The sequence below is a fragment of the Bombus pascuorum genome, chromosome 7, assembly GCF_905332965.1.
Source record: "Bombus pascuorum chromosome 7, iyBomPasc1.1, whole genome shotgun sequence".
Taxonomy (NCBI): domain Eukaryota; kingdom Metazoa; phylum Arthropoda; class Insecta; order Hymenoptera; family Apidae; genus Bombus; species Bombus pascuorum.
In genome coordinates, this window is record NC_083494.1 from 3,935,363 (window position 1) to 3,949,444 (window position 14,082).

Consider the following 14,082-nt stretch of genomic DNA (forward strand, 5'->3'; position numbering starts at 1 on the left):
TTACTTAAAGAGGATCAGGAGGACGACGTTTCAACAGTAACGAGGAAATAGAGTAATTCGCGTGCAATTGGCTTCTGACTCAGCCCTCCACTTTCTACGAAACTGAAATGAAAAAATTACCGATCCTCTGACAAAAGTATATAGAAACAAATGGAACGTACGTCGAAAAATAACTCGATTGTTTTTTCTGAAATATTTTACTGAAATATAAAACTATAATATATAAATACAAAACTATAAAATATTTTTAAATAAAGTTATTTTAAATGAATTATTAAATAAAGCTATACAAAATATAAAGAAATATAAAGTTCGGTTTATATCTGACTGTATACAGGGTGCGCCGTTAGAATCCGGACAAAAGAAGTTTTGTGCAGAAAGTTGTTTATTTAAGTCAATACACAAAAACACATGAAAATGTTGTTATATCTCATTTAAAGGGTCCTTGCTGAGAACTTTTATTCTATGTAACCACCCTCTGCCTCTATGACCTGCTCTATTCTTGCTCTAAAGCGCGAGCACGCTGACTTCAACTGGTCGCGTTTAATTGTCGCGAATTCTGACTCGATAGCAGCTCGTAGGGAGTTGACGTTGGGGTGCCTGCATTTATTAGTTTGTCTCTCGATAACGCCCCACACGTAATAGTCCAATGGGTTTAGGTCGGGACTGTTAGGAGGCCAGAAATCTTTCGACCAAAACATGTCCACATTGTCAGAGAGCCAATTTTGAACAAGATGACTTGTGTGAGCAGGTGCGCCATCTTGTTGAAATAAATACGGCCTTCCAGAAGCCGTAATTTCCATCCACGGCTTTATTACTGTCTTCAGGACCTCCAAATAAACCTCCTTTGTGATTCTTTCGCCTTTTTGGAAGAAGTGCGGAGGCATGACGTCGCCCTAACCTGAACTTTTCTCGCCGGAGAAGGAGAACCCTTCTCGAACCACTCTGAGGCTGCGTATCTCTTAGCAATGTCGTATACCGTCGATCTTGGGTAGCTAAAGAATTTTATAATTTCGACCGGCGTTCTCCCGGCGCGAAGACTTTCTATAATCGCCGCTCTTCTATCGTATTCCGGGTTTTGCTTAACGAGTTCTGTCATTTTGAGGTTATAGAAGACTTATTGACATATTTAACTAACTTCAGAGTCAATCAGCACAAACATCTGAATTCTAATATGGTGGGAACTACAAATTGAATTCTGTCCGAATTCTAACGGCGCACCCTGTATGTATCTGTCTGGTAAAAAGAAAATACGAACTTTCATTCAGTCAACGATAAAGCAAACAGGAACAAAAATTCTTGCAAGAGGAAGATAGATAGCTACGATAGTGAGATTATTAAAATTGTACAAGTGCAATATTTTCTTATCGCAGATCCGGTTTGGAAATTGAACAAGTGAAGTCGAAAGATGGAAAGACTATGCAACCTCTGTGCATGGCCCAGCATTACCAAATGTACCGAATATATCGACGACCAGGGTCAAACGGTGACGAGCAAGTTATTCTTGATAGAACTACATCGGGCAATCATATCATCGTTGCTCACCATAATCAGGTATATTTCTAAATACTTGAAACGAAACATTTTACGTGAAATTCTAGCGATGTGATCTAAGGACCTTTAGTAATGAGTAAATACATTCTATTGTTTTTACTAGGTCTTTTCGCCACTATATCAATTTTTTTGGTAATAGGATTCGTGGCTATGTTAATAGATGGAATTTATACTTAAATTTCGAACATACATTTGAAGATACCGTGATATTTAATGACCAAGTAAAGATGGAATTAGTAAAAATTTATTAAAAATCTGGTCTTTCCAAATACGCATGCTTTGCGTCCAATGAATTTTTCTATATCTATAGATCCTTTTTATATTCAGATCTTACATTTATACATGCACATTTATACATTTATACATATTTATTGACTTTTTACATTTACCTATATATGTATCTATCCAAACATTTTCATCTGCCATACATACGCATCCAGTGTATTCGTTTTAAGTATATACATATATATATATATATGTATGCACATATATATATATATGTATATATCATATATATCTATCATATATATCATTTCTGTAATTACCAAAAATATGAAATAACGTTTCAGACAAAAGTTGTATGGTATCGACTTAACTATTGTATTTAAAACTAAATTATTCCATTGAAAACTGTATTGTATCTAAAGCTATATGATTCCACTTTCGTATGAGCTCTCTACAGAAAAACTGATTACACTTGATTAAGTCTCCTTCGATACTACACAACTTTTGTCTGAAATATCTTTTTGTACTTTTGATACTTACGTATCAAATAATTGCGTAGACATTTGCGTAAAAAATTGCGTGTATACATTTAACGCGGACATACTGTATACGTCAGTACATATTAAAACAAATCTTTTCAAATAATATCCAATTGAAGATCTTTTGTTCTCCTTTGTCATTCTTATTTCTTTTCGTTTCATATTTATTTTACAGAAATACCGTTTCACGCCAGCTGTTCCACTCATACACGTGCAATTTGATTCCTATTTACGCTTTACTTATTTTAAGTTATGCAAGCTTAAGTAAGTGCACGAATATTTCATAATATTAATTAATAATATAACTATTTTCTAATATAATTTGATCCAGTAATTAAGAGTTTCTCAATCAACGTTTTCCTCACCTAAAATTACTTGCCTCTGAGAATTGGAGAAGAAAACAAAATTTTTAAATGATCTTGTCATTTGAAACTGGAAATTGTAAGAAATACAAATTTGAAAAAGAATTACCTTCTTAATACGATACTAGTTCTTTTATCGCTGTTTCAAATTTTCCTATATACATAATTCGTATATTTTATATGTACATATATGATTATAAAATATGAAAACATTGATAAACATTTTATAGATACAGTTCAAAGATTATAAATATAAACAGTGCAAGAATGCACTTTCCGAAATTGAATTTCGGGCTCTGGAATTGAAAGATTAGACGAACACAAGTTATTCACTCATATATTACGTATATAAAATACATACATAATGTGACAAAGAAACACTTGAAGCTGCCAAAAATAAAAATATATGTATAATCTTACAGAATATACGTAGATGTAAGCTAGATATCAACATATTACACACATATATTTTTATCAGCAGTCATGCACGTTAAAAGACTGAAAACAACCCTCAAAGTTAATTTTCGAAATCTCCAATATGAATCATCGAAAAGTTCTGATAAAAAAACTCTGTAAGTGCTAAGAAACAAATTTTTCAGGTGGAAAAGAAATCTTATTGATGTTACACATTGACGTAGTCGAAATTCACAAAAAAAAAAAAATGGTATCTGGAGAAAAGTCTGTATGTGCCACCTCTTAGTTGTAAAAAAAGAATGTTCCATTCTTTTAGATAGATGGCATAGACAAAAGCCAAGAGACAATTAACTAATGTTTATTGGCACATTTTTCTCTGTAGAGGCGACGTTGTGACATCATCTTCTGGCATTATTAACAACTGTTTAGAAAGAAAAATTGCGCTTAAATTGTATACCTCAGTATTCTCATTGATATGTGAAACATTTTCCACCAAAAGATCAGAATTTTTCAATCGTGGCACTTACAGTGTTTTCTACAAACAGTGTTTTCTCTTCCATTAATTTAATCGAATAAAGCAATAACACCACAGTGTGCAAACTAATTTGACATTCACAAAATCGTTATTTTCTCATCACTCCAATATTTAACAAGATATTCGGATTAATAGATATGTATAAATTCAGAGAGTGTACTTTTTCACAGTTTTATAGCGTGCCTGTTAGGGCTTCCGACCGGGGTCGCATAACTGAAGCCGAATTGGTTCAACAAATTCTAAAGATCATGGCAACTAAAGCTGATCCTAGAACTCCGCCAGTCGGTATCCTCACAACGATGAAAAGGCCAGCTTGGGCAAAAGCTAGAGAAGAATTACTCAGACGTACGTATGTTTATAATTTCCTCTCTAACAATAATTATGCGATTAATTTACCAATATAACATCCTTGCAATAGTCACACTGATATATTAATACAGGAATTAAAACATCCAATTAAAAATAAAATTTTCGAGCTATAGAGCTTTCGACTTACCGAAATTTCCGAGTAAAAGAAGTTTAACAAATGAAAATTCGACATGCGGAAGCTTCGTACGAAGGCACAATTTAGTTTTTTAAGCTTCCGCTTAGAACACATTTTATTCGATGTACACAAATGCAGAAGCTATAGACGTGGAACATGATGGCATTTACGCGTTCGACTGATGAAGAACGATTAGCCTTTTACGCGCGTGCACGAAGGGCGAAGCAGTAAGAATACGGTTTGTGTCGTTTTACGTTATCAGAGGCGATCCTAACGGTTAGAAGAAAGGAGACGATATCGAAGGATTGTTTTCTCACATCTTATGATTCATGGCATAGCTATAGGCGTATTTCGATTTGCAGAGATAAACTTCCACCTGCAAAGGTCTGGCTATTGTAAATTCGAGTTTCAGAGCTAAAATAACGCATCTGGACAGGTGGCAAATAATTCGAGTTCAAGTGAGTTTTATCTCGACTTCTAGAGGTTTTCGCAGCACAAATGAATAAAGTTGTAGTCTTATAGAGATTTTCTAACTATAGAATTTATTAGATTGTAGCATATTATAAAATATTAAAGAAAAGAAAACAAGAAACATTTATATCCATTTTCTGATGTCGATATACTCTGTACTGACTCATACCATTGCCAAGCAGTTAGAGTAATCTTGTTGCAAGTTCTCCGGCAACCCTTGCTGCTACGTACCCTCCCACGGCATAATTAACCGGCTGTTCTGCTCTCGCCAATATTCGCAATATTCCCATTATCCTCGTAATCCGACCTTACCCAACGACAACCTACGACCTACGTCTATAAATCGAATGAAGGTGTAACAAGCTAACGACGATACGTGGTTGGGTTCGTTTCCTCTTCGAGCAGAACAAGTATCTTTAACCCTTTATCAGGTTCTTATCTTCAACCGAAAAATTTTATTATGTGACCAGCCAATAAACGACACTTCCAAAATTTTTACAAATTAAAGTTTATGCTTCTTGTCTTGAGAAAGGAAAAATTATAAATGTTTGTAGATTTATCTATATGTATGCAATTGTTGTATTCCATGTTTTATTACTAAAGATTCTAGTTTACATGATTATAAAGTAATTATTAAATTTGCAATTTTTGTTTCACTGCATTAAAGTTTGATTTGGAACAACTTCATACTAGATTGACAAAAAATAAAATGAAAAAGGTAATTTATAGCTATTTTTAATTTGAAAGGTAATAAAATGGAACATTTCACGAACCGTTTTACGAACAAAATTGTGTTATATTAACGTTATTATGTTTGCTAGAATTTTCGTGCACAAGTTGGCAAATTTTTATAAATAATCATTCATATTGAATGGAGAAACAAGGAATAAATAAAAATTATTGAGCTCAAACGAGTCGACTAAAAAAAATTTTTAAATAACAGTAAATTTTGAAAAATGTTAAGATATTCTGTATGCCTATAATTATTTTGTCTTAATTACTAACGATAAAATTTATAGATTCAGACTTTGCTGAAGCAATACATTTCAAAGTTACATACATCACTAAGCGCTCTTATAACGTCTTATAATGTATCGACAGTATGTCATTTTCTTGGAAGAATCGTTGCTAGTCAATTGTGCGCGATTTTCCCTCGCTCTTACTAAATACACAATCAAGAAATACATTCTAATAGGAAACTGTAATTACGTGAGTAATAAACGATAATACAACCAAAAGAAAGAAATAAAGGCAAAAGAATTTTACAGACGAGCAGAATCGGCACAATCTGGAATTGCTGGAGAGATGTCTGTGCGTGGTATGCATCGACGACGATGTACTGCCAGCAACGTTCAATAATCCCCTGAACAAGGAAGATCGATGGATCGGCGACCGAGATTACGCTAACGTGCTTCATCATGTTCTCCACGGCGGAGGTTCCAGACATTTGGGTGCGAATCGTTGGTTCGATAAAACTTTCCATGCTATTCTTGGCAAGGTATATACCTACCTACAACTACACGCTATGTCCGATTAAGAGAAAGATTGTAGTTTCACATTGAAGTAACAACTTTTTCTCCGCACAATGTTATTTCTGCCTACTCGAGAGTTATTCTTATTCAAGCGATCTTTTTTATTTTCCCATCCAAGTTCCTAGGTCGGTTTGTCATTCCGCATAGGAATGGGAAGAAAACTTGGAAAACATATGTACACATACATAACTAGTGGTTACTTGGATGATAATATAGTCGTTACTTCTATTACGGTCGCTAGCGCGTTTTCACGATAATTTGTAATTTCTCTCTTTCTGCTTCCGTTTCACGCAATTTGAGCCAATTTATTCTTTCTCCCGATACATATCCTGTCTAGATCCACCGAATTCGCAACAAGCAGTAACGATTAATGTATCCTTCGTGTGTCAACTTGACACAATGATAAAACGTCGATAAGATGGAAATGATTGGAGATATTTTATAGACAACACTGTAAGTGGAAAAATTAAAAACTGTTGCTCTTTTATCGCGTAATGACCTACTTATGGGAATACTGTCCTATAAAATTGAAGAGATAATTTCTATTTGTAAATAATTACTATAATAAATAATTCATATCATAATAGTTATTATTATTAAAATTATTATAAAATAAATAAATTGAAGAGATAATTTCTGTTTGTAAATAATTACTATAATAAATAATTCATATAATAATAATTATTATTATTAAAATAATTATAAAATAAGTAAATAAATAACATGATAATAATAAATAATATGAAATATAATAAATAATTATTTCCAAATAATTACTACTATTCCAACATTGTCTCTGCATTTACAAACAATATTGCACTCAATATAGGTGCCTTTAAGCAATAGCGATGCGATAAACATGCTCGAACACATAGACACTAAATATCACTAACTTTATAACAATTCTTACTCGGGACGTTATAAAATATAGTTTAATAATAAAAGTAAAAAGAACATTTTGAAAAATTATATTTTTTTGTTTTTATATAAGTTATTTAGAGCTAAACAGGATTTGTACTTACAATGCATGCAAATTTAAAATAGATGACACATTCAGTTTTTTCTACAACTAAGAGGCACATACAAGCTAAAACAATTCCCTTTCTGATGAACATATTAGTTCTAAAAATGGAAAATTTTGTGACGCATTTGGATTATTTCGTACATTCAAGATCTTATAATAATCAAAACAAATGAAATTTCGAAAATAAGTTCCAGAAGGTTTCTCTCTGTGCTCAAAAGCTTTATGTTTGGCACTTAGTATTGTGTACGAGAAATGTTCAATCGTTTCTTGGTTTTTGTCTATGCCATCTGTCTAAATGAATGGAACATCGAGTTTTCCTTACAACTAACGGGTGATATATACAAGCTTTCCCACGGATACACTTTTCTTTTTCGTGAATTTGGACTACATTGTCGCGTGAGGTTTCTTTTCCTTCTTCTCTATTGATTCTTATATCTTTTCCTAAGGAAAGTAATAACTAACTATTATTTATTATTTAACTAAATTATTTATTATAGAAATAACAATTACAAAGAGAAATTCCATTTCGATCCTGTACTGCAGTATTATCATGTAGAACATTTTCCGCTAAAAAAAAATAAAAATTTTCCAATTTTCGCGCTTACAGTGTTTTCTACAAACGCTCTTCAGTTCTCCTTCACAGGTGGTAGATTTCGTTCGCGTGTCAAAGTCAGCAAGCTTCAGGAAAATTGTTCTGTAAATGGCCGAATAATATAATATTCTACCGGAAAAGTGTGTCAAATTGAAACGAGGGCGGCTGAGGGTTAGATCGACTATTACGTGTTTCATTTTCTCACGTTATTCGTACACTCTATTTCACATGTTTGCTTACCAAGGACGGAATGTGGGGCATGAACTACGAACATTCGGCCGGTGAAGGTCCAGCAATTTTTATCACGTTCGAAGAACTAACAGAAAAGGTCGATGCCATGTCACCACCTGAGGAAATTACGGTACCTTCGCATCTACCTGCGCCAGAAAAACTGGAATGGCACCTATCCGAACAAAGCCTCAACGATATCCGAGATGCGATGATATCTTTTGACGCGTGAGTAACGATGAAACGTGTATTCAGTGTTATCGAGACGTTCAAACGAACATTCTCGATTGTCAAAAAACTTCGTAGTTAAACTTTACCTTTCCTGACATCTTATACTATGGTCCGGTTCCTAAAGTCTTAATCTCGACGTTCTGAAAAACAAAGCAAAGCAATTTTTTTATCCTTCACTTTCATCATATTTTGAGTGATGGAATCTTTACATCGTTTCAAATCTATATTACTTTCATGTATCTTAATTTTGCACTTGTATAAATTGCATTTCGTATACAGATTGAGATATCACGATCAATGACGATACTAACCCTTAACGCTCCGAATTTTAATTGTGAATATCGACCGGCAACTCCAACTTATTCTCATCACGCTTCATAAAACCTGTAAGTTTTTAAGTGTGAAATTGTTGGTTGCTGCGTCACCCATATATGTGTGACGGGTATGTTTTCCTGGGGGCCCGTAACCCAAATATGGGTGACGCTCTTCTTGTTCGAGTTAATTAAATATAGGATATTATATATAGGATATACAACATAAAAATACTAAAAACACATTATACCATACTTTTTATTAATTTATATTCTGGATAAAATATTACATTATGCTATGTCGCATGGTATTCGTTAAAACATTCCAAACACATTTGGGGCGATTTTGGACACTTCGAACAATATGTTGTAATCTTTTTACGTTTTTTCTTGCTTCTTGGCGTGCGACAGTTTGCCTCTTCTTCCCGTAACATAGGGCGCACATCCTTCTTATAGGCTTGCCCTGCTGATTCTTACGAATCTCCAAATGGTGGGACACCTTCGTTTTTTTCCGATGGTTGTTGGGCACGCTGTCTACTGAACATTTTGAGGATGAAAAAATCACTGATATGCGTCTCACAAGAAATATGCTTCTCGACTAAATGAAAGATCTGGGATATTTGCCATGAGAGCGTACCGACCGTAGAATTTGGGCCCCGCGAGAAACTTAGCCGAATTACGCTGGGCGACCAACGTTAACACGTTGATTGCCACGACACCCGTATTCGGGCGTCGCTTATTTGACTTCTTGCGAAGGATCGTCGTAGGCATTTGAAAAGTTATTCCAGAAAAAATAATAGAACTATTGAATTGTTATAAAAGTAATACGAAAATGGTTTATTACAGAATAGAGCGCTGCACGTCGGTGGTGAATGAAAGGCACACTTGGAGCGTTAAGGGCTAAACATTCATAAGAAACAAACTTGATCGAATATTTTACCCGTTTATATAAATAATAGATGTTAATAATAACATATAATTATTAATTAAATGTAGTCAATAATAATATATAATATGTAATATATAATAATAATTGTATTAATAGACTAGTGGAAGACCTGGACCTTTGTATTTTATGGTTTCAAGAATATTCGAAGGAATTTATAAAATCCCACAAGATTAGTCCGGATGTTTATATACAACTAGCATTACAATTTACACACTTTAGGTGAGTACCTATTTTATATTCAATAGTTGCCATTTTTTCCATATTCATTGTTTACTGCGAACAAATTTAAATTGCTAAAAGTATCCATACGGTGAGATACAAAATTAAATCATACAACGAAAGAATTGATCTTAGAGGTTTTAATCTTTAACACGTTGAATGCCACGCTAGTTTTACAGGGATTGCCCGTGGCGTCATGATGAATTTTTTATTATCTGATATATATAATGTTGAAATATTACTTACAAGAGATAAGTTGCTGTGTATAATCATGTTTAATGAATTTATATCACAAGGGTCACCAGTGACCCCCGTGGCGCTGAAATGCGATTTCGCGCGATTCACTTATTTTTTGCAATTATCAATTATCTCAGATTGTTTCTTCGTGTTACTAAATAATTGTTCCACATGTTTATTCTTGTCGAGAGCGTCTAACAATCAGGTAAGAGTGTTTATTATACTTTTATATGCTACACAAATTTTTGCACTTCATATTTTCTATTTTTTAGTTAGCCCTTAAAGTTAATATAATTTCAAATGGAGATTATGCGTCAAGCAATTCCACTGACCATACATTTTTACCAAATCCCTCCAAACCATGTCGAGTACTGTTAGACAGAGGAAAGTTCCTCGAGCAGTTTATCCGATATGATAATAGCAATATGCGCACATAGTAGGTCTATATTTCATGTATAAATAAAACTATTTTTATATGTTTCATATTGCATTAATTTCGTCACACCCTTGTAGTAACAATGGTAATAATGAAAAATTTATAATTATTGACATTTGTTCAAATTATGTATTCTACTAATATTGGCGTACCGGTTACCAATGACCACTACGGTGCTACCGACAAGTTGTCACCGGTGACCCTCGTGACATTCAACGTGTTAAGCATTTTTTACTTCACTCTGTGAACATTGAGCTTCTAAACTTGAGCTTCGGTCGCTTCATTAACACGCTGCACGCTTATCGATTGACAAAAAAGATAATAAACTCATCTATCGATTTACACAAGACGTTTTTTATACGGATGACATTGCGTAAAAAGAAGCTGTTAGTACAAGGCAAGCACGTGGAAAGAAGAATGTTATAAACATATTTATTATAAACAAAAATTTTACTAGCATTCGGAAAATTGAGAGAATTTTAATGCGTGTGTGTGTGTATGTTAAATTGTAAGAAAAAATCGAATAGTGCGCTATGTGTAACTCTTTAAATAGCCTACAACTGCATAAATATTCGAGATATACATAGTTACTATTTACTATTTACGAAGTGTCAAAATGGTCCTCGCTTACGTCAACACGCTGCTCAAAACAATTACGTTCTAATTATTATTAGATGTTCGTTCTTCCTGTTACTGCGACATTTTATATCCATTCTATACGTTCTTTTATGCTATGTTAGTTTATTTGCAAAATTATTGTCTTAAATGTATTACAGTGTCATACGAATAACATATCATATTAAGAGACATTAAGTCTATATGACTTGTTCGTTTTTGATCGTTTGGTTGATGCGATAGAACCATTCATAAGAGCGATTTTTTAATTGTTTTGAGCAGTGTATCAACATATTTATTAACAGTGTAGTGAATAATTCGAGACTCAAACGCATTTTCTGCATTATATCTTCAGTATTTCCAAGAAACCACTGATCATGTCTAGATATGTTAAGTGAAATTGTTTTTGCGAAAAGTCAATTGAACGCTACAGGATATCAAGAGATATTACATAGCAAATTATTGCCTTTCATGATTGAAACAGAAGACAAAAAATATTTTTTCAAAAGAAAACCGCTACAAAAAAGGTGGTTTCGAGATTTCGCAATAGAATTATTAACATGGACAGTATTGAGTGCTGATTTGAAAACGATCGTGAACTTGCGAGGAATTCTTGTTTAAAAAAGTTTACGATCAGAAGAAGCCAACTATAGAAAATATCGTTGAACTTAAAAAAAAAAAAGAATAAAATCAATGTAGATGATTATTTGAAATATAACTTTAAATAAGTTAGAGGATAGTGTACCTAATAGTTTAATAGAACTAATCAAAACTAAAGAGCAATCTACTAAATACTGAATGAAAACATAAGAAAATTTACATTGAGTTTATATTCTTTCACAGCCACAAACATAATTTTAAGAGAAAATTTAATTTTTTGCAAACTTCGAAAGAAGGGAATTTTTATTTGTTGTATTTTCAATTCTGTATTATATTATAATATGAAATTATATAAACAATTTTGTCAATCTTTATTTTAATATTATGGAATATCTAAAAATAGGGTTGAGTTTATAATTGTTCAGGGTATTGTACACATACACTTTGAATTTATTAACAACTTAACTTAAAAAAGCTAATAATAAATTCTTATGTCTAAAATCTTTTGTTTGGAACAGATTGCATGGAAACTTAGTAGCGACTTATGAGAGCGCAGGCATTCGAAGATTCGCACTAGGAAGAATCGATTGCATCAGAGCAGCCAGCCCGGAAGCTCTGGCCTGGGCGAAGGCCATGTGCCAAGGGGATCCCGAAAGTCAAACCACGAATCAGCAAAATAACACCCTAGACGAAGGCACCAAAAGAGTTCAGTTCACCATTTACAGTGTAACTGAAACTTGGCTGTATTTCGTAGAGTTTGTCGTTTGTAGCGACACGATACTCCTCATAGACGAGATATTTTCAAAACATAACGACCATCCGATTACTTAAGCTTCAAATTACGCAGAAACTGTAGAAAGACTGACTAGGCTCCGATTTCGATGATTTTAGGATATGTATAGAAATTAATATTTTGAACAATTTCTCCTATACATATAAAGGCTGAATTCGTTTAGTCTCTGAGGTACTCGCAAAAAACTGCTACGGTGAATTCTGCCTATAATTGTGCATCTGTGGCAACGTACGTGTCAGCATTGATTACCAAATGTGAAAAATAACACCTAACCCAAACCAATAAACTATAAACAAAACATAATATATAATGATAGTAACGTATACGTCAGCATTGGTTGCTGAGTGTGAAAAATGACGCCTGACCCAAACCGATAAAGTATAAGCAAAAGAATTAGGTTTGGTTTAGGCGTTATTATATCCGGCTGTGGATCATGAGACATTCAGCAAATAATATTGACGCATACGTTGCCAAACATGCACAACTACAGTATGTTCGTTTTAGTTGTATAACCACGATTACTTCTGTAAGTATCAAAAGTACAGAAAGATGTTTCAGACAAAAGTAGTATGGTATGAAAGAGGGCATAATCTGATGAAGTTAGCTTTTTCATAGATGGCCAAGTAGAGATACATTTGTGGTGATAGGTGATATACATTTATTTTTAATGGCATCATATAATTTTAAATACTATAATAGATCCGTTTCAGCATTTTCTAGAAAAAAGTGGCCACCTAATTATACAGAAAAGGCATTAGTTTAGAAGATATTTTAACTTTATTTGTCAAATTTATCGTATAACAGACAAGGAAAGACAGGAGCTGATAGTTTAATACGTTAAATTTTACAAATCAAAGTTAAAATATCTTCTAAACTAATGATTTTTCTACATAATTAGGTGAATACTTTCTTTGTAGAGAATGAGGCGGATCGATTAATGTATTTAAAATTATATGATTCTATCTAAAGAAACCTATATGTCATCTTCATATAACATCTACTTGGCTATCAACAAAAGAATCTAATTACACCAGATTATGTCCTCTTTGTTATTATACAACTTATATTCGAGACATTTTTTCCTATTTTTGATACTTATAGAAATAATCGCATGTATACACTTAAAATAGACATACTATACACTGTACCATACTGTACGCAGAATTCAATTCTTCCACCAGCATTTCTTTGTGAATATCTCGGAAACTAGGCAAGTTCAGCCCTTATATGCACAGAAAAAGGTAGTCAAAACGTTGAGTTTTACAATATATCCAAAAATCATAGAAATCGAAGTCTAGTCAATCTTTTCACAGTTTCACTCAAATTACTCGAGCTTCTCGTGTTTCTTTCGCTTTTCGAAAATTTTCGTACTCATCTACAGAGGTGTACACAGTATTAATCCGAAAAGAAGAACCGAGACCATAAATACGATTCCACAAAAACGACAAGCGGTAGACAAGTCTATATAGATGGGAAAAATAACGAAATAATACAGGAAGGGAGACTCTTGAAGAAAAAGGCAATCAATTAAACTAGACCGTGTTCGCTCTTTTTCCCATTGGAGTGTTTGCCTGGTCTCTCGAGTGGCCTCGGGCGAGTTTCATGGGGGTTTTACCGTTTGCTTTCTTTCCGCGGTTCACCCTCGTCTGGAAAGTGGCACGGCGAGCTGACTGTTGTTTCTCGTTTATCACGATGTTATTTCAGCCGTCTTCTATCCCGCAATTACTCCGC

General features: G+C 33.5%; 1 protein-coding gene and 1 long non-coding RNA gene across 2 annotated transcripts in view; one reads left to right on the forward strand and one right to left on the reverse strand.

Moving 5' to 3' along the window:
• LOC132908700 (uncharacterized) overlaps positions 1-12,017 on the reverse strand; it is a 321,053-nt gene extending 309,036 nt beyond the window's left edge. Inside the window, exon 1 of the long non-coding RNA XR_009658400.1 lies at positions 12,002-12,017. This is a non-coding gene — a long non-coding RNA (uncharacterized LOC132908700). The remainder of the gene's footprint in view (positions 1-12,001) is intronic.
• Positions 1-14,082, forward strand: part of LOC132908688 (vesicular acetylcholine transporter-like) — a 208,391-nt gene that overhangs the window by 185,337 nt on the left and 8,972 nt on the right. The window contains exons 6-11 of the mRNA XM_060962906.1: positions 1,374-1,554; positions 3,800-3,974; positions 5,853-6,082; positions 7,977-8,188; positions 9,548-9,670; positions 12,077-12,263. Coding sequence (XP_060818889.1) covers positions 1,374-1,554; positions 3,800-3,974; positions 5,853-6,082; positions 7,977-8,188; positions 9,548-9,670; positions 12,077-12,263 — 1,108 coding nt within the window. The remainder of the gene's footprint in view (positions 1-1,373; positions 1,555-3,799; positions 3,975-5,852; positions 6,083-7,976; positions 8,189-9,547; positions 9,671-12,076; positions 12,264-14,082) is intronic.